The 26,755-nt window shown below is 39.9% G+C and overlaps 1 protein-coding gene across 1 annotated transcript in view; it reads left to right on the top strand.

Moving 5' to 3' along the window:
- Nucleotides 1–26,755, top strand: part of ELAPOR2 (endosome-lysosome associated apoptosis and autophagy regulator family member 2) — a 186,889-nt gene that overhangs the window by 110,212 nt on the left and 49,922 nt on the right. Inside the window, exons 3-8 of the mRNA XM_065883844.1 lie at nt 4,453–4,648; nt 11,094–11,241; nt 13,939–14,025; nt 16,326–16,431; nt 17,473–17,625; nt 18,241–18,329. Coding sequence (XP_065739916.1) covers nt 4,453–4,648; nt 11,094–11,241; nt 13,939–14,025; nt 16,326–16,431; nt 17,473–17,625; nt 18,241–18,329 — 779 coding nt within the window. The remainder of the gene's footprint in view (nt 1–4,452; nt 4,649–11,093; nt 11,242–13,938; nt 14,026–16,325; nt 16,432–17,472; nt 17,626–18,240; nt 18,330–26,755) is intronic.

Raw genomic sequence — 26,755 nt, 5'->3', positions numbered from 1 at the left:
ATCATATCACTTACATATGGAATCTAAAATATGACACAAATGAACTTATTTATAAAACAGAAACAGACTCACAGACATAGAAAACAAATTTATGTTTACCAAAGGCAAAAGGGGGTGAGGGAGAAATAAATTAGGAGTTTGGGATTAGCAGATACAAACTACTATATATGAAATAGATAACCAGCAAGGTCCTACTGTATAGCACAGGGAACTATATTCAGTATCCTATAATAAATCATAATGGAAAAGAATATGAAAAAGAATATGTGTATATACGTATAACTGAGTCACTTTGCTGTACACCAGACACTAACGAAACGTTGTGAATCAACTATATTTTAATTTTAAAAAGTCTTATGTTGTACTGTAAGCGAATTCAAATGAAGAGTATAGTCCTTAATATTATAAAACCCCTTCTAATTCAACTAAAAACCAAAGGCCAAGAAAGCAGAGTCCAAGTAGAAAGTAGATGTGGGTAGGACAGAAGGTATAAGAAAAGGAAAAGCTGGTCCTCACTGATGCCTGCCTGAAGAGGTCGGTAGGGCCGTGTTGACATCATCTCATGGAGTAAATTGTGTTTAGTAAGAACGTGTGGCTCTTCCTTTCCTTTGACATGTGGCTCTAGAGCTGGCTTCCAGGGTAGAAAAAAAGATTGAGGAGGAAGCAATAATTAAAATACAAAAAGCTGTAGACTCTTTAGTTCCTCTGTATTACTAAAGGCCCTATACCTATTCACCTAACTTTGACCATGTAATTATTCTAAAGATGTGTAAAATCATCAATCCAGTGGCAGAATTCTGATTGTCCCAGACTCCTGAATTATATTATTAATAATTGCAGCTGGGGCTTCCCTGGTGGCGCTGGGGTAAAGAATCCACCTGCCAATGCAGGGGACACGGGTTCGAGCCCTGGTCTGGGAAGATCCCACATGCCGCGGAGCAACTAAGCCCGTGAGCCACAACTACTGAGCCTGCGCGTCTGGAGCCTGTGCTCCGCAACAAGAGAGGCCGCGATACTGAGAGGCCCACGCACTGCGATGAAGAGTGGTCCCCGCTTGCCACAACTAGAGAAAGCCCTCGCACAGAAACGAAGACCCAACACAGCCAAAAATTAATTAATTAATTTAAAAATAATACAATAAAAGCTCCTTAAAAAAATAAAAAATAAAAATAATTGCAGCTAACAATTATTATGTGCTTTATGTCAGGCACACTGCTAGATATTTTATAAGGAATATCTCATTTACTCCCAAAACTCTTGGATATAGATATTACTGTTATTTTCCTTTTATAGGTGTGGACATTGAGGCATATAGAAGTTAGTAACTTGCTAAAATGTTTCATAAATGTGTGTGTTTCAGCTATAATATATTAAAAATTTCATAAGATACCTGGGGGTAGGGAATTGTTATTGCTTTATAACGCACATGAATATTTTTTAACAGTTCAAGACAGCAAATGAAGAAAGATGTGACATGTAATAATGAACTAATTTGACATTACTTGCCCTTTTTGCATTGACTATAATAATTATTGCTTGAATTGAATTTTCTTGGCACATGAGTTTTGGAATCAGAGAGCTAAATTTGAATATCATGTTTGCCACTTGTTAATTGGATAATTTTCTAATAGGGTTATTTAAATGTACTGTGTGTCAGTTTCTGCTTCTGGCGAATGGGCATAGTATCTTCCTCCTTCACAGATCTATTAAAACACATCAACCCTGATTATTCATGGATTCCATATTTGCAAATTTACCTACCTTAAAAAATTTATTTGTAACTCTCAAATCAGTCCATGTAATACTTTCACTGCCATTTGCGGACATGTACAGAGCAGTAAAAATGAGTCACCCGACCATGTGGTCCCAGCTGAGGTTGAAGACGGTGACAGGCTGCCTCCTTATTTCATCTCGCATACTGCCAACAGTGTCGTTTGCACAGTCTATTTAATGCCATGTGTTTTGCATTCTTATGCTTTTTATTGGTGAGCTTACTGTTTAAAATAGTGCTGAAGTGCTGGCTAGTGATCCTGAGTGCAAGAAGGCTGTCCCTTGCCTTTTGGAGAAAATTCACGTGTTAAATAAGCTTAGTTTAAGTATAAGTATTAGTGCCGTTGGCCGTAAGTTTAATGTTGCTGAATCAACAATATATTTTAAATAAGATGTTTTCCGGCTGAAAAACCCGTAAAACAAGATATTGATGAAGATGATATTGTGACTTGTTGATGAAGATATTGTGACTAGAGAATCACAGGAGCCTAAGCCTGTATTTTCCCCAGGAGCAATGGTTCATTATTTGCCAGTTTAGTTTTCACGATAACTTTGTATAACTACTGTGAGTAAAAAGAATTGGCTGTGTTATACTCAATACATTTACTGTTAACGTTATCTCTCAGTTTTCCTTCTGACCTTAGAGAAATACCTCCGAAAGAGTTGGCGATATTCTTAATGACTTTAAAGGGCAGTGGGCACTCTCTGAAATAACACAAACACAATCATCTCCTTTTTAGAGTCTAGGGTCCCTGTTAACAACTTATCATAAAAAGTTACTTCTCACTATTTAAGTTAAGAGTTCAGTTTTGGACACTAGACTAAACTGTCTTCAAAGATAACTTTGTTTTATCAGAAAGTAAATATTTTCGGTTTGGCAGGCAGTGCAGTCTCTCTCACAGCTATTCACCTCTGCCACTGTGGTGTGAAAGTAGCTATAGACAATATGTATATGAACGGTTATGACTGTGTTTCAATAAAACTTTATTTACAAAAACAGGTAGCAGGCCGGATTTGGCCTGTGAGCTCTAGTTTGCTGACCCTTGATTTAGTGTAATGTGGGCTCTTGTTTTATGGTATTGTTTATCAGTTTTCTAGAAGACCTATAAACCATAAAAAGTAAAATAAATTTTTTTCTATAACTGTTTCTTTCTTGGTATGTTGTAGTGATCATAATCACGTGTTGTGAGCATTTATTAAAGGCAGGGCACCGTACTAACCACTTTATACTGTTTTTTAGTTTCTCGTTATACCTCTGTCAGGCAGCACTATGATTATTACCTTATTTTTTCTGAGATAGAAACTGAGGCCCGGAGAGGTGACGTATCTCACTCAAGGTCACAGATTTAGGGAGTGGTACAACTTGACCCCAAGATAGTTTTGACCTTATAGCCAGCATGCAATACTTTTTGCCTAACCTTTCCTTATTTTCTGATGTTCTGCTAATTTAGGGATGTTGATTTGAGGGTTAGAAATGCATTGTACAGCATCTTAAGCTCTTCTGAAGAAAAACATTTATTCCGTGGATAAGTAAGTAGATGAGTGTGGGTTTTAACTCTATTTCTTTAATTCGTTTTTTTAAAATTAGCTTGTTTTATTTCTTGTTACATTTCCAAATGTATTCTAAAAGGGAGTTTACCTAAATGTGAAGTTTGCTGCTTCGCTCTCTGCTGGGAGATTTGTTTTTCTTCTTTGGATAATTTAGAGGTCTTATTTTGTTCTTGTGTCTTTAATATCCTGATTAAAGGATTAGAAAGCTCTTTGCTACGTTTGAGTGACTAATACTGCTCTGAGCACAGAGCCATACTCTTGGGGGACATAGATTTGCATTTGCTGAATGAATAAAAACTTAGCGGCAGAATTGCCATCTTTTCTATAACTGTGTCAGCTGTCCTGCGTATTGCCTGTGGCTGCTGTTTTCTGGCTGTAGTTCTGAGCATTAACACAGAACTTGACATCATCAGTAAAAAGAAGGAGGTTGTGGAAATGACTCAGTGGGAGTCGTGAATAGTGAAAACATGGATTCATGGTGGAGATACTTGTTTAGCTATTGCATGTGAAGCACTACCCTCTCATTATCCCCGTTAAGTTTATATCACTCACTGGTTCAGCCTTTTATTTGCCCTCAGTATTTGCCCGGTACAATTAGGAATTCAAAAATAACAATGATCCCTGCTTTCTGGAAGCTTGAAGTCTCACATCAATTGATAAGTGGTATCTATCTATCCATCCATCCGTCTGTCTATCTTTAAGGGGGGTATTATGAGAAGAGTATGGTAGGAGCACAGAGAGAGGCACAGTTGACTGCCTGGTGGGGTAAGGCCCCACCTTCTGTTCTGAAGAGGGTCGTTTTTTGACTTAGGAACGGGAGTTTTCCAGGTGAGCAGGTGCGTCGGTCAGCATCTCCGAAGAAAGACCACAGCGGCGAGAAAGAGGATGAAATATTCTGGGAGTGATAAGAATTTTGTTATGGTTGGAAGAGAACGGGTCAAGGGATGAGCCTGGTAAAATAGGTCGGGGTCAGACTGAAGTGCATGTAGTGATAAGGGAGACTTTGGAAAGCTTTAATTAGGGTGTGACCTGATCAGAGCCTTATAAAAATAATGCTGGTGACAGTGTGAAGGGGAGGAAATTGATGGGGGGTGCGATGACTAATGGATTATACATTCTTCTGCCTTCCAGCTTTCTCCTGTGCTTCTGGGGAGTATCTAGAAATGAAGAATCAGGTATGCAGTAAGTGTGGTGAAGGCACCTACTCCTTGGGCAGTGGCATCAAATTTGATGAATGGGATGAATTGCCGGCAGGATTTTCCAACGTTGCAACATTCATGGACACTGTGGTCGGCCCTTCTGACAGCAGGCCAGATGGCTGTAACAAGTAAGAATCCAAAGGAGCCTTGAGAAGGGTGTGGTCGCTCTTTTCCAGAAAGATGTTGAGGATAATCTTGGTAGTGGTTGGGATTATAGATAAACTAATTGCAAGTAGTCACGTTTTTTTTTAACAGTCCTTATGAATAATGTAGCTGAACTTTCATGCGGTTAAAATAGTTGCTCTTAGGACATAATAGGTACTGTATGCAAAAAATTCAATAAAGCTATTAAGAAAACAAGTTAATTTTCTAATAATACATTTATAACTATATTAAAGTCAGTGGTGTTTCTACAAACCCTTCTGTAATTTTAATGAATAACTTCAATGTTTTTTCTTTTCCCCTGAGAGGAAAAATGTATAACCTTCATTTTGACACGTGAGTGTCTCCGGTTACAGAGTGGGTTAAACACCTAAAGTGGAAAGCACCTTTACTTAATTTCCACCTTTTTAATAGGAGATTATTAGGTTTGCCTGTGACAACATTGGAGGAATGATAAACTGTTTTAAAAAACACAAAACGTTTATCTTTGGGCTGTTACCCTTCCTGTTTTCTTGTATTGACTATGTAACATTCCCCTTTCACGTGGCCATGTTTAGGAGAATTTAACTTTAGGCCTCGGGCTACCTTCTGACAAGGATGGTTTCTCACGACTCAGTATTTTTATTCTGAGCTAAAGATGCTGGGGAATTATTTAGCTGTGATAACAGATGTGTTTTCTCCTCCCTCGTTCCTACCTTCCCTCCATTCCCCCTTGCTTTATATAGCTGTCTCTCTGTCTGCCAGTTGATATTTTTACTCTTCTGATAACAGTCATTTCATCACATAGGGTTGTGACGTTAGATAGCATTAACAGAATTGTTATATCTAATAGTTCTAACTATGTATACAATGTATATGTGCGTATATATACACGTACGTATGTGTATATGTACACACATGCATACACTGTTGACCCATGAACGATGTGGGAGTTATGGGTGCCGATCCTCCTTTGAGTTGAAAATCCACTTATAACTTAACAGTTGGCTTTTTGTATCCACCCTTCGGCATCTGGCGGATTCAGCCAACCATGGATCAAGTAGTACTCTAATGTGTCTTTAGTGAAAATAGTCTGCGTGTAATGGGACCCATGCAGTTCAAGATGTATATTTATGTATGTACATACACACACACACACAAGCATCCCCTGCTTTTCCCAAGATTGCTTTATATCATTTCACTTTTATGAAAAACCTATATTAGTACCTGTTTTTGCTAACCAAAAGAAATCTGAAAAGGATTTTCGCTTTTACAAAAAAAAGGGCAAAAAGCAAAAATACTGTTCAGCATTGGTTTTGCAGCAAGGGGGGCTGTCATAGTGGCAGTGTGCACCATGGGCAGCGAGAGTGGTACCACCAGGCTCTCTCCTGGAACTACATGCAGCATCTCAGCATCAAGCCACCGTAACTTTGAACTGTGTCTGGGATCTATGCTTTATCTTGATTTATTTTGTAAATCCATTAGTAAGATGTGTCGTAAGGTAATTGCTTCTTTGCTTTGCACCATTTCAGCTTACGAAAGGCTTCATAGGAACACTGTACTTTTGTGTAACGGGGGAAACGTGTGTGTGTATAATTTAATTCAATTTTTTTAAATAAAAGTGTTCCTTAGGGGAAGGTAGTAGTAGGATATTATGAGATCTCACATCTTTGTCTTGGTGGGCAGGAGATATTGTGTGGCTTCTTTTTCTAATTCCAATAAATTTGGAATTGTTTATTCATTAAAGAGATTGAATGATAAGCAGAAATTTTTCGGTGTATTGAGTATAACTGTCTCAGTGTAAATTTCAGCCTGTTACTTTTTCGCTTATCTCCCTTCCTCCCTCCCTCCTTTTTTCCTTTCTTCCTTTTTTTCGTCCACCCAATATTGTATTCTTTTTTTAAAAAAATTAATTAATTTATTTTTGGCTGTGTTGGGTCTTCATTTCTGTGCGAGGGCTTTCTCTAGTTGTGGCAAGCGGGGGCCACTCACTATCGCGGCCTCTCTTGTTGCGGAGCACAGGCTCCAGATGCGCAGGCTCAGTAGTTGTGGCTCACGGGCCTAGTTGCTCCGCGGCATGTGGGATCTTCCCAGACGCTCGAACCTGTGTGCCCTGCACTAGCAGGCAGACTCTCAACCACTGCGCCACCAGGGAAGCCCCCAATATTGTATTCTTTTTACTTCTTTTTAGTTGCTTGGGTCATATGGAAAGATGTTCATTGACCTTTATAAGAAACTGACTAAGAGCTTTTCAAAATGGTTGTAGCATTAGAGTCCAGCAGTGCATTTGAATTCTAGTTGTTGTACATATTTACCAACATTTGCATTGTCAGGTCTTGTTTTATTTTAGTCTTTCTAAGTGTGTGTATGAGAAATAATATCTCCTTGTGGTTTTTATTTGCATTTCCCTTCTTTATGAAGGTGTTGGGCACATTCATGTCTGTCCATTGTCCATATGTTTTGTGTGTGTGTGTGTGTGTGTGTGTGTGTGTTAAGTGTCAAAATGTTTTACCCATTTGCTATTTTTGGGGGGTCACTTTATTATTGAGCTGTAGGAGTTCTTTGTGTATGCTAGACATGAGATCATGTCATGAATATATTTACATAATATTTAACATATACACATATGCATGCAGAAATACATGTATGTGCGTGTAATATTTCCTTCTGTCTGTAGCTTTTGCCTTTTCATTTTCTCAATGGTGTCCTGTGATAAACAAAAGTTTAACATTTGAAAAAGTACAGTTTATCACTGTTTTCTGTTATGGATAGTGTTTTTATATCTTCAGATATCTTACAAAGGCCACAAATTACAATATCTATTCTTAAAGTGTTACTAGCATTATTATTGTACTTATATATAATATGTAAGTTTTATGTAATGTGTAAAGTTTTACACTGTGTAGTTCCCTTTACACCCTCATCTTTGAGCTATGATTATATATTATATTTAGGAACACATTATAAACCCAATAATACAATGAAATGTTTTGAAAAGAATCAATTGATGGGACTTCCCTAGTGGTGCAGTGGTTAAGAATCTGCCTGCCAGTGCAGGGGACATGGGTTCGAGCCCTGGTCTGGGAAGATCCCACATACCGCGGAGCAGCTAAGCCTGTGCGCCACAACTACTGAGCCTCTGCTTAGAGCCCGCGAGCCACAACCACTGAAGCCTGTGTGCCTAGAGCCCGTGCTCCACAACAAGGAAAGCCACCGCAATGAGAAGCCCGCGCACCGCAATGAAGAATAGCCCCTGCTCGCCACAACTAGAGAAAGCCCTAACGCAGCAACGAAGACCCAACACAGCCAAAAATAAATTAATTAATTAAAAAAAAATCAGTTGTTTTTTAAAAAACTTAAGAGATAAAAATATGCTTATCTACATATTTACCATTATTGGTGCTCTTTCCTCCTGTATATAGGTTGCCATGTTTATCCAGTATTATTTTTTTCATCCTGTAAAATTTTCTTTATCATTTCTTGCAATGCAGGTCTGCTGCTCACAAATTCTCTCAGCTTTTTTTTTGTTTAACCTAAAAATATCTTTATTTTAGCATCAGTTTTGAAGAATATTTTGTTGGACGTATGACTCTGAGCTTTTACTTTTCCCTTTCCATGCTTTAAAGATGTTCCATTACCTCTGAATCTCTCCCTTGTTTGTGATAAAAAAAAAATTAGCTGTATTTTGTATGGTTAGTTCCCTTCTATGTAATGTGTTTTTACTTCCCTGACTACTTATAAAATGTTCTCTATATCTTTGCTGTTCAACAGTTTGACTGTGATGGTGTGGTTTTCTTTGTATTTACTCTGCTTGAAGTTCACTGAGCTTCTTGAATTTGTAGGTTGATATTGTCACCAAATTTGAAAATTATGTTAACCACTATTTCACCAGTAACGTTTTTCTGCCCCTTTCTCTCCCTCTTTTCCGTCTATGATTCCAATTACGTGTATGTTAGGCCACTTGGTGTTGTCCAAACGTCACTGAGCCTCTATTTTTTTCCCAATTTTTTTCTCTTAGACTTCAGATTACATAGTTTCTATTGCTGTGTCATTGACTATTTCTTTTGCAGTCTCAAACTTGACCTTAGGGTCATCTGTTGAATTTTCAGTTTCATGTATTGTAATTTTCAGTTCTAGAATTTACATTTAGTTTTACGAATGGTTCTTATTTCCCTGAAAATAGTTGAGATTCCTCATCCCTTCACTCACCGTATTTATCTTTTATTTGATATTGTTGATTATATTTTGAAGAGCTGTCTTAAATACTTGTCTGTTTCTTTTGTTTTATTTTTTAAAATAAATTTATTTATTTTTATTTTTGGCTGCATTGGGTCTTTGTTGCTGCGCATGGGCTTTCTCTAGTTGCGACGAGCGGGGGCTACTCTTCATTCTGGTGCACAGGCTTCTCATTGCCGTGCCTTCTCTTGTTGTGGAGCACAGGCTCTAGGCTCGCGGACTTCAGTAGTTGTGGCACGTGGGCTCAGTAGTTGTGGCTCACAGGCTCTAGAGTCCAGGCTCAGTAGTTGTGGCGCACAGGCTTTGTTGCTCCGCGGCATGTGGGATCTTCCCGGACCAGGGCTCGAACCAGTGTCCCCTGCATTGACAGGCGGATTCTTAACCACTGTACCATGAGGGAAGCCCCTGTTTCTTCTGATTATCTTTTTTCTCAATTAAGGGTCATACTTTCCCACTTCTTTGCATTCCTAGTAAATTTTTATTGTATCTGGGGCATCATGAATGTTAAGATGTAGGGAATGTGGATTATTTTTTTCTTTCATTTAAAAGGTGTTGGATTTTGTTCTGGAAGGCAGTTTATTTATGAGAAGAATGCCTTGATCTCGTCAGGTCTGGTTTAAAAATTTTTTTTTAGGGTGTTTCGATATTGGTTTCACACTTAGTTCTAGGTCATGGTCTTTACTCTAGGGCAAGAGTTGGGCACACTGTGGCCTGTGGGCCCTCCCTCGGTTTCTGTAAGTAAAGTTATATTGGAACACAGCTGCACTCATTTATTTATATATTGTCTATGGCTGCTTTTGAACTACTACAATGGCCTAGTTAAGCATTGCAGGAGAGACCAGATGATTCATAAAGCCAAAATTATTGACTCTCCGGCCCTTTGTGAACAAGTTTGCTGATACCTACTCTAGGGTATGGCCCTTATTCCTGAAGTGTGGCAATTCTGGAATCTCAGATGAATGTCCAATAGGGTTATTAAGTTTTCTCCTTTCTGGCTGGCCTGGAGCTCTAGCAACTCCCATAAAAGTGACCTCTCTGATTATGTCTTAGCTTTGCAATGGCTGTTCGCTGGTAGGCCTGCACACTCCAGACCCAAGCCCTAAGCTTCAGAGAAACTCCGTATGGACTTCTGGAGCCCCTGTTTTCTCTGCATCTCAGGCCTGAAAATTCCAGTTGTTTCAGCTGCCCCAAACATTCATCCCTGCTGCTTGGCTCAGTGGGGTCACTGTGCTCTGCTTGGGTGCTGTCTCCCAGTGCCATGGTCTGGAAAGTGTCCTGAAGAATGAGGTCAGGGTCAATTTGGGCTTTGTCTCATGTGTTTTCCTGCTGTCAGGAATCTCGGTCCTTCACTGCCTATAGTCAATGCCTGAACATGGCTCACGTGTTTTGTTTCGTTTACTAGATTGTTAAAGAAAAGGGCAAATCCAATACCAATTAGTGAGTCATGATGGGATGTGGAAGTCTCAGTCTTTCATTCAAATTTTTTTTTTTCTGTTAGTAAAAAGAAAATAATTGGCCAAAATCTCACTTATCATCCAGACAGAAAGTTAAATTTGAAGAGGAGGATAATAAGTTGTGCTGCCATACGGTTTGGTTGGAAATATTTTTGGCCCAAAAGTTGGCACGTGACTCATTATCGATTAAGAATTAGCTTATGGTTAGATTTACAACCCAACTTTCGTTCACTAGTGTATTTTCTTAATATTTCATTTTATTTTTTAGATAAAATTTCTAATCAGACTTTTAGCCCTACTGTGTATTATGACACTATGATCTATATTTTATTTAGGTTCACTTTAAATTGGCTTTTTCTAGGATGATATCTTCTCTCACAATCAAGGAACCCCTCCATTCCCCTGCCAAGTATATGTTTGTAAATAAAACTTTAGATATTGTTTGAGAGAATAACTCCATCTAAGCCAGCTGGAATTAGTGATCATCTGTTTAGCAATCAAATTTTTGGTGAAAAGTAGCAGTTACATAGCAACTTGATTGTTTAACCATACCACCATTTAGGAAGTCGTGTGCCACAAGAAATGAACCTTTTTCCAGCCATGGTGTTGGCCTGTGAGTTCCACGTGAGCTTCAGACTCCTCTGCTGTGCTTTGTCGATGGAGCCGCTTTTAAATCTCAGTTACAGAACTTGTGAAAAAAGAGGTTTCTGAAGGCTGACGTGAAATGGTTTTGTTTCCACAGCTCTTCCTGGGTCCCTCGTGGAAATTACATAGAGTCCAATCGTGATGACTGCACGGTATCCTTGATCTACGCTGTGCACCTCAAGAAGTCGGGCTATGTTTTCTTTGAGTACCAGTATGTGGACAACAACATCTTCTTTGAGTTCTTTGTAAGGGCTTTTATATTCTAGAATTCACTTTTTAAAGGACATTCATATAAAATTTCTCTTAATCATTTGTTCCCATTCCATTGTATGCCTCCTTGGTTTTTGTGTTAAGTGAAGCTTTCAGTATGAAAAGAAGTGTTATTTTTTGTCTGTAATATTTTCTGGTTAATATTGTCTCTTTAACTTTGAGCTCTCACCTTGTAGAGTAACATTGGGCTTGTTTTTCCCTTTGGATGTGATTATTAGGCGACCACTTGGTGGAGACTTTGTGTGACAGATATTTTCCCCAAGATTCATTAAAATTTTTTTTATAGCTACAGATGCTACTTTGTTTAAAAATATGTTTTTACCAATTTTAGTTTTTGTTTAAAAGGCTTTTTTTCTCTTTGCAATTTCAAATATTTGAGTTATTTAAGTATATTCATGGGCAGTTAGGAGTGTCTGTGTCTTTCTGATTCTGCCGGTTTTGTACAATCCAGTGGAATCAATGGATGAGATAGTTGATGTCTCTGACAAGAGATTAAATAACATTACAGAATATAGGAAAAAACAATAGTCTAACAGAATGGGCTGTTACCATGAAAATTATTTAACTATTTATATAAACTGTATCTAATCTTGCAAATATTTGTTGTGGCAGTGACTCAGATACTTGAGAAAAACTTCTCAGATTGACTTCTTAAACCAAAAAAAAGTGTGTGTTGTGCAGGCAACTGGGAAAATATCTTGTAAATGTTTCTGTGGTCCAGATTTCAGTAATAAATGTACTGATAATGCTAAAACAAATTTATATTGCTCTTGTTAATGGAAGTTTCTAAATCAAAAGTTTGCTAGGAAGAGATCTTTTCCATGAAGGTATGAGCCTTAGGCTCAAAGTCAAGAGATTCTGGCTCAGTTCCCAACTCTGCAATTGCTAGTTGTGTGTTATTGGACAATTAAGTTAACTTTCTAAGTTGCATTTTGTGTGTAAGATACTTCTCAGACTGAATGATTCTCTCTTCCATTGGACATTTTTGCAATATTACTAAAATAAAGTTAAGCAAGATAATTGTATAACTGTTAGAATAAGCATTTAGTTTTGTGTTGTCCATTAAGTCCTTTGAGAGTTGTCAGTAAAGGTACTCTTAAGGCATGAAATTTCACTACTTTCTCTCAATGATACCTTTGTTCTTCTGGATAGAGACTGAAAAGGGATGGTGAGTTCATGCTCCTTCTTTCACTGATGTTTCAGCTTTATAGGTTGCAGTTTATTGACTCAGAGGGTCAACACCTTATGGCCATCCTGCAAAATGGTTAGTGGAAAGAAATGGTCTGAAGACTGAAAGATGAAGATGCACCTGTGAACAATTCATAATTGAAAGCAGTATAGTATTTGATTTTAGGAGTCTGGGAGTTTCATTCAGCTCTCCCTTCCACACACACTTTTTTTTTTTTTTTTTAAATGATGAAACTGGAATCTGGAGAGAATAAATGATTAGACCAAGGTTATACCTTTACTGGTTACTTTTAGAATAACAGGAGAACTCAGATCTGTAGAATGCCAAGAGAATGTCACGATAATCCATGATGTCTGATATCAGCTGAAAAAAAACCTTTCAGTTTATCTAAACATTGACCACCAAAGGTATATTCAGGGTTCCTATCTGTTTAAAAATGGCTTCCCACTTGCATTAGCATTGTCATTATGCTTCTAACATAAATATGACATTTGAACTCAGTTAAAGCAGATGTCCTCAGGAGCAGTCAGTGTTGTCTGGCATTTGGCTGTTGCAAGGATCTGTTTTCTAGTTAGTAAGTCTTTAGGAAATAACTTGTATGGAAATTTTTTTTTTTTTTTTTTGACATGCGGGCCTCTCACTGTTGTGGCCTCTCCCGTTGCGGAGCACAGGCTCTGGACGCGCAGGCCCAGCGGCCATGGCTCATGAGCCCAGCTGCTCCGCGGCATGTGGGATCTTCCTGGACCGGGGCACGAACCTGTGTCCCCTGCATTGGCAGGCAGACTCTCAACCACTGCGCCACCAGGGAAGCCCAAGATGGCCAAATTTTTGATGTCTAGGTATTCTTCATAGGCCTGGAAGAGGATGTCCCAACTCCTAGGTATTTGGGAAGAATTGTCTGAAAAGCACAAAGTGTTTGGTGCTAAAGATATTAGCTGTATTCATTTGCACTGGCATAGAATATCATTAACATCTGTCCCCAGATACCAGCTGGGGGCTTTGACTTTGGCTGTAGCCACTTACCTATACACATTTGGGTTAAGTCCCGGGGAAAGGAAGACAAAGCAGATTTCATTTATTTATTAATTTAAAAATTTAACGGCCCCAAATCTTATAAAAATAAACTTGATTTTTATACTTTCGGGCCTGCCTGGTGAATGCAAGCTTTTACATTTTTGTGATGACTTTTTCCCCTTTATGTGGATTTTCAGTGCTAACTCTCTCTGCCTCTGCCTCTGCCGCTGCTGCTCAGCGGCCCCCGCCACCCCCACCTTCTTAGTGGCCTAGTCTTTTTGTTACAGTAATGAGGATGGTTTACTTAGAACTACTAACTCATATGCAGCTGTCACTTAGGCTCCAGAGGTCTTGGCATTGTTTTGTAGACTTTGAAAGAAGCTCTTGCAGCCTGTCCTGTGCTGAGTAAAAATTTAATTAAAGCCATCATCCAAGAAGCTTTACTGGGGCCCTTGTGTTTATTCCACAGATTCAAAATGATCAGTGCCAGGAGATGGACACCACTGCTGACAAGTGGGTAAAACTCACCGAGAGTGGAGTATGGGGCTCTCATTCTGTAAGTTTCTCTCTGTCCTCCGCTTCCCACCAACCCCATCCTTCTCCTTCCTGCCTTTTCCCAACCTTTTTTTTTTTTTTTTCTGGTACGCGGGCCTCTCACTGTTGTGGCCTCTCCTGTTGTGGAGCATAGGCTCCGGACGCGCAGGCTCAGCGGCCGTGGCTCATGGGCCCAGCCGCTCCGCGGCATGTGGGATCCTCCCGGACCGGGCCACGAACCCATGTCTCCTGCATCGGCAGGCAGACTCTCAACCACTGTGCCACCAGGGAAGCCGTTTCCTGCCTTTCTCTTTCTTCTTCGCTCCCTCTTCCTGCTCTTTCCCATCACACTCCAACTCTCCTCCTTTTAAAAGGGGCATTAATAGGAAGGAAGTCTACTCAAAACTAATATACGGAACCTCTGAGTATGTAAGTTTACAGATGTGGCAATCACATGAAAGAGAATCCGTGACTCTTGGCATTGGAAGGATCCTTGAATTTCTTTCATCCAACTTTCTCTGCAGTCTCCCCAACAAATGATTTTCAAGCTTGTCTTTTTGGGGACTGTGCTGACCCCATTGTTGGACAGCTCTGCGTATTACAAAATTCATCCATGTCTGGAGCTGAAACCTGCTTTCTGTCTGTCTATTCATCACCCATTGTTCAAAGTTCTACGCTTTCTGGTTGTGTCTGGTAGACTAACTACTTATTTCTTTAAGGACAACTCTTAAGTGCTTGAAGGCAATTATCAGGTAACACAGTCTCTGAATCTATTATTATTTGAGGCCTTTGGAGTGAGACATGGATTTAAAATCTAACTTTGGTTTACAGTAGTTGTGTTTCTTTAGGCAATTGGCTTCATCTCTGATGGTTCATAAGAGAAATGGGACCAATCTTGCAGAGTTAAATGAGATGATACATGGGGAGGGCCTAGTGTGGTGCCTGCAGTGTAGATTGGACACTGTTTCAATAAGTGACTGCCCATCCTTGCCTTTGTGTTGTAGCAGGTACCTCATCCTTTTTTGTTTTTTTCTGAAAAAAAATTTTTTTTTTCTGCATTGGGTGTTTTTTGCTGCATGCGGGCTTTCTCTAGTTGCGGCGAGCAGGGGGCTACTCTTCCTTGTGGTGGGAGGGCTTCTCACTGCGGTGGCTTTTCTTGTTTTGGAGCACGGGTTCTAGTTGCGCATGCTTCAGTAGTTGCAGCACGCGGGCTCAGTAGTTGTGGTTCGTGGGCTGTAGAGCACAGGCCCAGTAATTGTGGCACACGGGCTTAGTTGCTCCGTGGCATGTGGGATCTTCCTGGCCCATGGATTGAACCTGTGTCCCCTGCATTGGCAGGCGGATTCTTAACCAGTGCGCCAACAGGGAAGTCCAGGTACCTCATCGTTGAGTGATTAATATCATGCACCCTTTCAGAGTACTTTTTTGATCTGTATGCCTGGAAGTGATATTAGTACCACTTAAGATCCATCCACCTAAGCATTCAGTCCGCTGGGCTTTGAAGGTACAAGTAACCCTTGGCAAGAAATATGCTTTCTTCACTTACAAAGACTTAACACAAAAGGAAAGTACTTAACACACTACTTCTCTGAATCTCTGGCAGGGTGAAGTAGTCAGATATGTTTTAATTTTATACTGCTTGAATTTGGCCAGCCAGAGACTGCATAGAAGAGTAGGGTGGCAAATGAGAAAGCAAGGCACCCTTAACATTAGTTTACTTGACTGAATCAGCATGAAATTGATCAGAAAAGTAGTTTGATTTATAAATATAAAAATGTTCTGGTGGCAAAGGAAGCAAATATTAGACGTGGTATCATTTAAGTTCTGGAGTCATAGAGTTAAATCGGATTATTCTATAAGAATAGTCCTATTTTTCTCTTGTTGCTGTTGCAGTGTTTTTTGTTAAGTAATTTTAAAATGAAGCAAACTCATTCTGTTACCTTTTTGTTTTCAGAGCCCAAAGATCTACTTATGACTAGTGGCAGCCAATCAATATGTAATTGGGCCAAGTGCCTTTCACTGTCTAAAATGAGTCCCTTCGAAATATAAACCAAGACTTCATGCAAATGATTTGAAGATCATTTTATCTTTTATCATGCTTGAAGAATTTTCTTTTCCTTTTATCATTACTATATTTTTGGGGTTGGCAAACTATTTTTTTTTAGAATTGAAGCAGAGCTTAGGTCTCAATTAACAGTAGATTTAAATTTGTGGGTTCCATTTCATTATAATGCATTGAAAAGTGTATAAGAGATTAGCTTCTAGATATGATTGTAGATAGCATGGTTTATCTGACCTGAGTATCTTGTGTTCTCTTTATAGGTAATGTTGAAATCAGGCACAAACATACTGTACTGGAGAACTACAGGCATCCTTATGGGTTCCAAGGCCGTCAAGCCAGTGTTGGTAAAAAATATCACAATTGAAGGTATTTCCCAGCAGTCTGCTCTGGTAGTCACCTGTCATATTTAATAGTTAGTTAAAATATTGATTACTTTGTTGGTTTTGCTGGCTCACGGGGATTTAGGACAGAAATTAATATGTTAGACATCATATAGGCCTAGAGACCCTGGTTTTATTCTTGGCAAATTGATGGGGATTTTTTTTTTCCTATCCCTAAACTGAATTATTTAATTTGTGTGGAAAAAGTAAACATGATGACAATTGTAGGTGTCTTTAAATAAAAGAAAATAATATTGATTAATAAGATCCTGCTGTTCGTTCGAGAACTCTCTATGTGCTGGCATAGTGCTTATTCAGGTCACCACTGTATCCCTAAAAATAACAGTGAAATAGATATCTTGACCTGACTTGTCTCCTACACCTTTTGCCTCTCTGAACCAGCTGTGCATTTTCTGGCTCAGAAGAGTAGCCAGTAAACCCTGGCATGGTTCATTCTCAATTAGGGCTACTTTTAATCAAAGCAGTTGATTCTCCTTTATTAAAGTTTGGTTTAACGTTTTAGTATGTTCTAGGTACACCTGTTCCTGTGACGCTAACTCATTAGTCATAGGGACATCTGCTGGCAAAGGCTGGAATTACAAGCCAGAAGAAAAGTCGAGCCTTTCCCAGGGTCCCTTAGGTCTTGTCAGCTACGTAGTGAACAGTGGAGAAAAAGGCAGCAGGTGGCCACAAAGATGAGAGAATGGTATAGACTTGGAGGGAACCTTAGAGTTTATGCCACTTCTGATTAGTGGAATTGCCTTTTGACAGCTGAGTTTATACATTGACTGTATACCTCTGTCAAGTCTGAATCTCTCGTTGAAGTGTTTGCTCCACTTATGTATGCAATTCAGTATCCAGCCCAGTTCCTCGCACACAGTAAATACATTTTTGGTGTTGAATTAATGGGATATAAAAGACCTGGGCTGAGCTTGTTGTTAATAGAGGTAGAGGCAGCAAGGATGCACTGATTTGCGTGTTCCTGTTCGGTCCTCCCATGCTCTCTCTGTTTCCCATTACCACACAGGGGTGGCATACACATCGGAATGCTTTCCATGCAAGCCTGGCACCTTCAGCGACGAACCAGGTTCATTCATCTGCCAAGTTTGTCCCAGAAACACCTATTCTGAGAAAGGAGCCAAAGAATGCATCAAGTGTGACGTGGACTCCCAGTTTTCAGGTAAAATGAGTCTCCGGTTTATACTCTTTGTTCTTTTCTTTCTAAATTTATGTTTGTTGAGAGTATATAGTCATAAGCCAGAAATCACACATACGATGTGATGGACACAGTGGGCCAGAAACCAAAGTGCCGAACGGAATCCATACTGAGTGGGTAAAATAGGATGTCTAATTACCCCTTTCTGCAGGACTTTTCTCTTTGTCTGTAATGTTTTCTATTCCCCCCCCCCCACCAAGGTAACTGTTTTGGATATGTTTATACTTGTCTAAAAAGGTTCATTTTGTACTTTTAGATGATTCCTTGGCATGGAGATGTACTTAGAAACTTTTAATTTGTTCCAAATTTGCAACATTCTGTGATAATGGAGGAAATCTAATGTCTTCTTGGAAAAACTGTGATATGCTCCTTGTGTATCATGGAAACATTTACTGCTCTAGGGACAATAAAAATGCAGGCCTCTTGTTCTTTAGGCCTAGCTAGTTCTACCTAAATTCCTCTGGTACAGTTATTTTTACTTTTCACTTGTCTACTTTTTGTTTGTTTGTTTTCATGTTTGCCTTTTCTTAGAGTCACAACATAAATGACTCATTTCTGAAATTCGTTTTCCTGTTGCAGAAGAAGGATCCAGCAAGTGTACGGAGCGTCCTCCCTGTACCACAAAAGACTATTTCCAGATCCACACTCCATGTGATGAGGAAGGAAAGGTACAGGCCGTGTTCAGTCAGCTCCATCCCACATTTATCCACCCTTTTCCCAATTTGAGCAGACTCGAATTTGTTCATGAGAGAGTTAAATGAGTAGATTTATATAGTGCGTGTGTGTAAGTAGCACGAAGGAAATGTAAGGTTTTAGACTCTGAAGCCCACCTTCCCAGCTTTGATTTTCGTATCTACTGCTTTTTAGCGCTGTGGGCAAGTTATTTGCTGTAAGTCTCAGTTTTTTCATCTGTAAAACGGGAGTAATGTCAGTACCGACTTCATAAGGCTGCCATGAGAATGCATGAAATACTCAATTTAAGGTCCTTTAGCACAGTGCCTGGCACATAGTGAGTGCCCAGTCAATTACTGCTGTTTTTAACAGTTACATTTTTGTCAGAAATAATATCAGGAGAAGCACAGCCTTAAAGTGTGTTCTGTGACTCACAGGATGGAAATACTGTGTAACTTCTCTTTAATTATTTGGTTACTCAGTAGCTTTGGTCAATAAAAGCCATGCAGCCATAGGCTGATTCAGTTATGGCAGATTGCTGTGTAATTGCATTAAATGCAAAGTAATTACCATATAAATGGCACTTAGCCAGAGGAATAATGCACACAGGAACTCTGCCGTTGACCTGCCATTGTCTTAATTAAAAAGTTAGGGACTTCCCTGGTGGTCCAGTGGTAAAGAATCTGCCTTACAGTGCCGGGGACATGTGGGTTCGATCCCTGGGCGTGGAACCAAGATCCCGCATGCTGCGGGGCAACTAAGCCCGTGCGCGGCCACTATTGAGCTTGGGCACCCTGACTAGAGAGCCCACGGGCCGCAAACTACAGAGCCCGCCCGCCACAACTAGAGAGAGAAAAACCTGCAGCCACAACTAGAGAGAAGCCCGCATGCCACAATGAAAGATCCCGTGTGCCTCAACGAAGACCCCGCGTGCTGCCATTAAGACCCGACGCAGCCGAAAATAAATAAATCTTAAAAAAAAAAAAAAAAGTTAGCCCTACCAGCCTATGTCAGTAGGAGAAACTGAGGTTAAGGTGGCTGTACTGCAGCATTCTTTGTGTATTTTTGTATCTTTGAAATCATGACATTTAATTTCTTGACCTAGTTTGTAACATATACAGAGGTGTCAGTATTACTTTCTTTTCTTAATTTTGTATCCTTAGGCTCTAATCTATAATTTTTGTATTTATATAATTGTTAATCTTACCCTTAGTCCTTAGGTTTTTTTAAAAAAGAATTTACTTTTGAATACTTAAGACCAAGTATATTCTTGTGTTTTACAGTATAGCAAGTACTTACTAACTCAGAATAAGTCAAAGGAAGGCCAGTTTAAATTAGGGGAAAATTTCAATGATTAGAAGTACCTCTATTACTTTTAATAAGAACAGTAACTCTAACAGCTTTTGAGTGACAAGGAGTTATGAAGTAAGATCTTGAATGCCCTACTATAATGGTCAGGTGAGGCCTATTTCTATTTGGAAAATGTATGTAGAGAGCCATTAAGGTGGGTTGAAAGTAACCTGGAATAATGTTTCTTTAACTAAACTTTTCTTAGCTAAACTTCCCTTATTAATGAGTAAGGCAAATTAAATTTAGTTTATTTTATGTAATAGTCATTAATTCAGCATTACTGAAGCTTAAATGAATGAGATCCAGTATACAAATAGATCTTGATTTTGCTATAATGAAAGTATTCAAAATTCATATTTTTATTATGTCAGTGAGTAGTTTTTATTATGTCAGTGAATAGAGTGACAAAATCTAGTTGACCTGGGCTTAAGGAAGTAAAGCCATATATTAAAATATATTAAACGTAGAACGCACAGAATACACACACATGCGCACACATACTCGTATATGCACATGTGTACACCCACAGGCGTATTGTGTACACACATACACACAAATTACGCTCTTTCTGTTGTGTCTGGGTAAACTCTGAACTTGTTCTTGGTATAGAACAAAACAGTGTACCACCCCACCATAAACTCAGAAATTCTTTTTTTCATTTTTTAATTGGAGTAGAGTTGATTTACAATGCTGTGTTAGTTTCTGCTGTCCAGCAAAGTGAATCGGTTATACATATACATATATCCACTCTTTTTTTAGATTCTTTTCCCATATGGGCAATTACAGAGTATTGAGTAGAATTTCCTGTGCTGTACAGTAGGTCCTTATTAGTTATCTATTTTATATCAGTGATTCTTTAAAAACTGCTTTAAGACTTAATTCAAGAGAAATGTTTCTAGCTTCAGAAGTGAACAAAATGCAACGGGAACTTAATTAGATAACAGGTATAGTGAAGAAGTGTGAATAACACATGTGAATTTGAATTTTTTTCTATTTTTGTTTGTTTCAACATTTTCATTTGTTGTGGTTCATCTTTTTAAGAGGTATGTTATTCTTGCTTGGAGTAGCCTGGTGATTTCCCGGTGGCTTAGTGATGTTTCCCAGGTTGTTCAATGACTGTGTTTTGGCTCTTTTTGTCCTGTCATACTCTTTTTGATCTCATTTTCCCCATGCTTGGAGAGGATCATCAAGGGAAGTGGCTCTTGAGGTATACAGACTTTGAACGTTATAATTTGTACGACACAGGAACGTTCAAGTTTTTGAAGCTTCATTATTTGATTGCTTCCTGCTTCTAGGAGACTTTTTTTTTTTTTTTTTTTTTGCGGTACGCAGGCCTCTCACTGCTGCGGCCCCTCCCGTTGTGGAGCACAGGCGACGGACGCGCAGGTTCAGCGGCCATGGCTCACGGGCCCAGCCACTCCGCGGCATGTGGGACCCTCCCGGACCGGGGCACGAACCAGTGTCCCCTGCATCGGCAGGCGGACTCTAAACCACTGTTTTTTTTTTGGGGGGGGGTGGCTCTGATCAAATCAGGGAAGGCTTCAGAGCTGTGTAAAACCTGGGCAAGGGCATGGGAGGAGAGCATTTCTGCAGGAGGAAGCAGGATGGTGAAGACCTGATGTGGGAGGGAGCCTGAGTGTGACTAGAATGTGAGGGTATGAGTAGGGAGTTGCCCTGGGTGCCACAGGCTAGTGCTAGAGTAGGCATGCTTTCATAGTAGTGAGTTAGCTTGAAAATTTTACATATATTTTGTTTCCTAAAGGTTGCGTAGAGCCCACTTTTTACCTGTGTTGCATGAGGTACCCCCGTATGGTTACATACAAGCACATGCACAGATTCAGTGCTTGAGATTTGAGCCCAAAAGAATGTTGACCCATGATAATGGGCAAGTATTCTTCAAGAGAGGGCATCTTTTAATATTAACAAGATATTTGATGGAGCTTCTCCCTATGGATGATCTCCGTGTGGATAAGCTCTCTCTATGGGTAAGACAGAGAACCGTGGACCCAATGATATGGTTAAGTTGGATCTATAGCTAACCCAAGAACTATATGTAAAATGTTTGATTTTATAATTGGATGGCAGCTAGGAGAATAGTTGATCTGGATTAGCAGTATAGTTGTTATATATTTGCCATAGGCAGATAAATTTAACAAAGTATTTCTACATACCCTAACTCATACCAAGAAGAATATGAATTCACATAACTTATTTCATATTATTGAAAAATCCTTAACTTGGATGAAGACATTAGGGTTAAGTATACCAAATAGTAGATTTATAAAGCTGGGTCAGGAAGATCTCTGTGCTTGAAAAATGAGCTCAAATTAGTAAAATCAAAATTTATTTGTGTCAAAGAAAGTCTCAGATATAAAAGTATTTAAAAAAGAGAAAACATTAACTTGCCAAAAAGATTTATAAGAGAATCCAGGCTTTAGAAGACCCGGCTCAGAAAATTAAAAAATACAGCAGATATTTAAAGGGGAAAAACTTTCCAAGAATACAAAAATTGAAAATTGGGTTTTCATTTAAGCTGTTTTTTAAAAAATTTTTTATTTTATATTGGAATATAGTTGATTTAAAATTTTGTGTTTCAGGTGTACAGAAAAGTGGTTCAGTTATACATATACATGTCTCAATTCTTTTTCAAATTCTTTTCCCATTTAGGTTATTATAGAATACTGAGCAGAGTTCCCTGTTCTACACAGTTGGGCCTTGTTGGTTACCTATTTTACATGTAGTACCCTGTGTATGTTAATCCCAAGCTCCTAATTTATCCCTGCCACTTTTCCCCTTTGGTAACCATAAGTTGGTTTTCTGCATCTGTGACTCTATTTGTTTTGTAAATAGGTTCATTTATACCATTTATTAAGATTCCACATGTAAGTGATATCATGATATTTGGCTTTCTCTCTCTGACTTCTCTTAGTATGGTCATCTGCAGGTGCGTTCATGTTGCTGCCAATGGTATTATTTCATTCGTTTTCGTGGTGGAGTAACATTCCCTTCTCTATCTGTACCACGTCTTCTTTATCCATCCGTCCATGGACAATTTGGTAGCTTGCAGGTCCCGGCTATTGTACATACTGCTGCAGTGAAGGTTGGAGTGCACGTGTGTTTTCGAATTATGGCTTTCACCATAGAGACGCGCAGGAGTGAGCCGGCCAGATCATAGGTGGCTCTATTTTTAGTTTCTTAAGGAAGCTCCAATAGTGTTCTCCATAGTGGCTGTAGCAATTTACAGCCTCACCAACAGCGTGGGAGGGTTCCCTTTTCTCCACATCCCTCCAGCAGTTTTTGTTCGTAGACTTTTTAGTGATGGCCATTCTGATTGGTGCCAAGTAATACCTCGTTGTTGTTTTGATTTGCATTTCTCTACTGTTAAGCGATGCTGAGCATCTTTCCATGTGCTTGCTTGCTTTCTTTTCTTTTTTTTTTTAAATCAGTGTGTGGGAAATTTACCTTTTGAAGTTGGCTTCTTGAAAGTCTGCCATTTTATGAATTCTCTTTCGAGTACTACCCCAGGACGTTTGTTGAAAGCAGGTATCATTTTTTTATATATATATATTTTTTTTTCATTTTTTTATATTTTTTACTGGAGTATAATTGCTTTACAATGGTGTGTTAGTCTCTGCTTTATAACAAAGTGAATCAGTTATACATATGTTCCCATATCTCTTCCCCCTTGCGTCTCCCTCCCTCCCACCCTCCCTATCCCACCCCTCTAGGTGGCCACAAAGCACGAGCTGATCTCCCAAAGGCAGGTATCATTTAAAGCTCCATAGGCCTTGTGAATGTCAAGTGCCCATAAGCACCGGTTTTAAAGTTGTAGTTACGGGAAACGGCCACAAGGTAGCAGCATTTCTTCATGCCAAACTCGGGCTACTGGGGTAACCAGAGGCTTGGTGAAAGTCCTGTTCCAGGGTTGTAAAGGAGAGTGGAGTGTGGTAGGACAGACACCCAAGGGCTTGTGTTTCTTTACATCTTCCCTCTTCCACTACAACCCCCGGACCAATCCCAACCCCTGCAAAAAATGTGCGGAGATTGCTTTCATCCGTGGGGGCAGCGACTCTAAGGAAGGAGGCTGGAGGTGGGCACCTCAGCATCAGGAGACGTGGGGACCGGGTGACTTTTCAGTGCTCTTCCATCCCAGACAGTCCACAGTTTTTTGGTTGCACTAGGCTTGGCATAGCTGTAGGAAGGTCCGCCTGGATCTGGAGATTGTGGTCCCATCCAGAGGGGACCAGGCAGTACAGGTCCAAGGGGAGCTCCTTTGCTGGCACATCCTTCCCAGCTTCCTCAGCGCCATGAGAGTCCAGCCTTGGGAACCAAGGCTACTGAGGCTCCAGAGCTGTGAACCAGCCCGGATTTCCAGGGCCTGAGGGGAATATAACAGGCGTTCCTTTTTAAATTTTTTTCTTAATTTTTAGATCATATTGGAGTATAGTTGATTTACAATGTTCTGTTAGTTTCTCCTGTACAGCAAAGTGAATCAGTTATACATATACATTTATCTATCTTTTTCAGATTCTTTCCCCATATAGGTTATTACAGAATATCGTGTAGAGTTCCCTGTGTTATGCAGTCTGTCCTTGTTGATTATCCATTTTATATATATAGTAGTGTGTGTATGTTAATCTCAAACTCCTGACAGTTCTCTTGTTCATCATATCAACAGAGGTTGTCTCATATCTGCCTGTAAAAGTCAGGGGGTTAAGGTAGTTTTGTAAAGGAGTCAGCAACTTACAGAAAAGCTTAAGGTTTTATTTATCTTGGGTACCAAAACTAGACAGAGTAACTTTTTTTGGTCTGTTTTATTTCAGGGTAAAAAGTGGTCCCTCCTACCCTTACCACCCTTGGATGTGATACACGTTTCCTTTTAATGGTGGCAAAGCAAGGTGTCACTTTTGCTTCTGTACTTGGAGATGATTAGAAAATTTAATGAATCTAAAAAATTCTTTTCAGAATTGGAGTGGGGGAAGGCAGGGCAGGAGTCTCTTGACTCATGTGACTGGGAAATCATTGCAGAGCAAAGAGTTTTATCAAGACTTTCTGTTGCTCTTCTCGCTGATATTCTGAGCTCAGTTTGATTTCTTTCTCAGGTAGGTTCTTTGCTCTGGCGCCAGATACCCCCTGACATCTCTACCCAAACCACTGTCACCGTCACAGCATTTTTTTTTTTTTTTTTTTTTTGTGGTACGCGGGCCTCTCACTGTTGTGGCCTCTCCCGTTGCGGAGCACAGGCTCCGGACGCGCAGGCTCAGCGGCCATGGCTCACGGGCACAGCCGCTCCGCGACATGTGGGATCTTCCCGGACCGGGGCACGAACCCGTGTCCCCTGCATCGGCAGGCGGACTCTCAACCACTGCGCCACCAGGGAAGCCCCGTCACAGCATTTTATAGGAGGGGTGACCGAAGTTTCCGAAAAGACTCTGGCCCTGCTTGAATCACGAGCCCATCTCAGACCAGCCATTCTGTCCAGTACCGTGAGCTACTCTGGTTGGGCAGCTCAGTTCACCTTCTAATCCCTGTGGCTGGGGAGGCCAGACCATATCCCAGTTCCTTTCAGCATCACACAAGTCAATTCCTACAGAGAGAGAGATGGTGTCTGTTACCACAGTAAAACGAGAGTGATCCTGTACATGTTCATAGAACACATCCACTGTTGAATAAGGTAGCTCTGGCAAGATTGTCTTGAAATACTGGGAATTCCCACATAATTTTGTACACACCTCTCTTGATACTTACGTGGTGATCATAGTTCGCCAGTGTTTTGGTATGAGATCACTTCACTGCAGATCCTTGTAAAGATGACTGTTCCCTTCACTGGAGTCTCTGCTTCCTGCAGACAGAAACATGTTCTTAATCGTTAAAGACAATCTCTAGGCCTAGCAGAGTGCCTGGAATGCCGAAGGTAGTGAAACATCTTTTGAATAAATTAGTGAATGAGAGAACTGGGGAGTGAATGTATGATTAACACGTTTAGAGCGTTGTGTTCTGTCCTTGGTAGAGGCTTGGGGAAGTTTTCACAAAATGGGAAGAAACTAGAGAAAAGAGGCCAGGATATTAAACTATTTCATATGAAGTATGGTTGAAGTTTCTGGGAATGTTTTTTCCGCTTGGAAGAAAGACACCGTCGGATGGAGGAATCACGATCACCTTGCTGGTGTTTCCTAGTTGTCCCAAAGAGATCTGATCTCTTTCCTTTGAATAACCAAGACATTTCATGTTTCTCTTGGAAATGATGATGATGACAATAATAGTAATAGTAGTGATAGTATTAATAGCAGAAGCAGCTGTCCTTTACATATTTATCTGCATGCTTGCTCTTTCTGTGTGTGTGTGTGTGTGTATTCACACATTGCCGCCAGTTCTTTTCTTCAACAGCTATGTAATTAGACATTAGAATACCCAGTTTGCAAACAAGGAAGCTGAGGCTTGATGAGGAGTACTTTCTTTGCCCTTTAATTAACTTCAGTATTACAAATTATTTCAAGTGCTCAATGTCTGTAACACAGTCCTTCTGAGTTATAAAGCAGAAGTAAGATGGAGGGGACATTAAAAAAATAGGGTATAAAGGGGTATGGCTTTTAGATCAGCCTTTCTTCCTATATGATTTAAGCAAGTGGAGTGTACTTGGAGCCTGTGTTTCTTAATTAGGATGATAGGAAGCAACATGGCATTTCTCAGTGACTAGGGATTTCTGAATTTATTTTATTTTATAATTGTATTTATTTGTTTATTTTTGGCTGTGTTGCTTCTTCATTGCTACGCGCGGGCTTTCTCTAGTTGCGGCGAGTGGGGGCTACTCTTTGTTGCGGTGTGCAGGCCTCTCATTGTGGTGGCTTCTCTTGTTGCGGAGCATGGGCTCTAGAACGCAGCCTCAGTAGTTGTGGCGCACGGGCTTAGTTGCTCCACAGCATGTGGGATCTTCCAGGATCAGGGCTCGAACCCGTGTCCCCCCGCATTGGCAGGTGTATTCTTAACCACTGTGCCACCAAGGAAGCCCCGGGATTTCTGAATTTAAAATAAAAATTTCATGACAGTCTTCTTTAAAAGCTTTTCTTAAAAG

The sequence above is a fragment of the Phocoena phocoena genome, chromosome 9 (assembly GCF_963924675.1).
Source record: "Phocoena phocoena chromosome 9, mPhoPho1.1, whole genome shotgun sequence".
NCBI lineage: Eukaryota > Metazoa > Chordata > Mammalia > Artiodactyla > Phocoenidae > Phocoena > Phocoena phocoena.
This window is presented reverse-complemented; position numbering and strand designations above follow the sequence as displayed.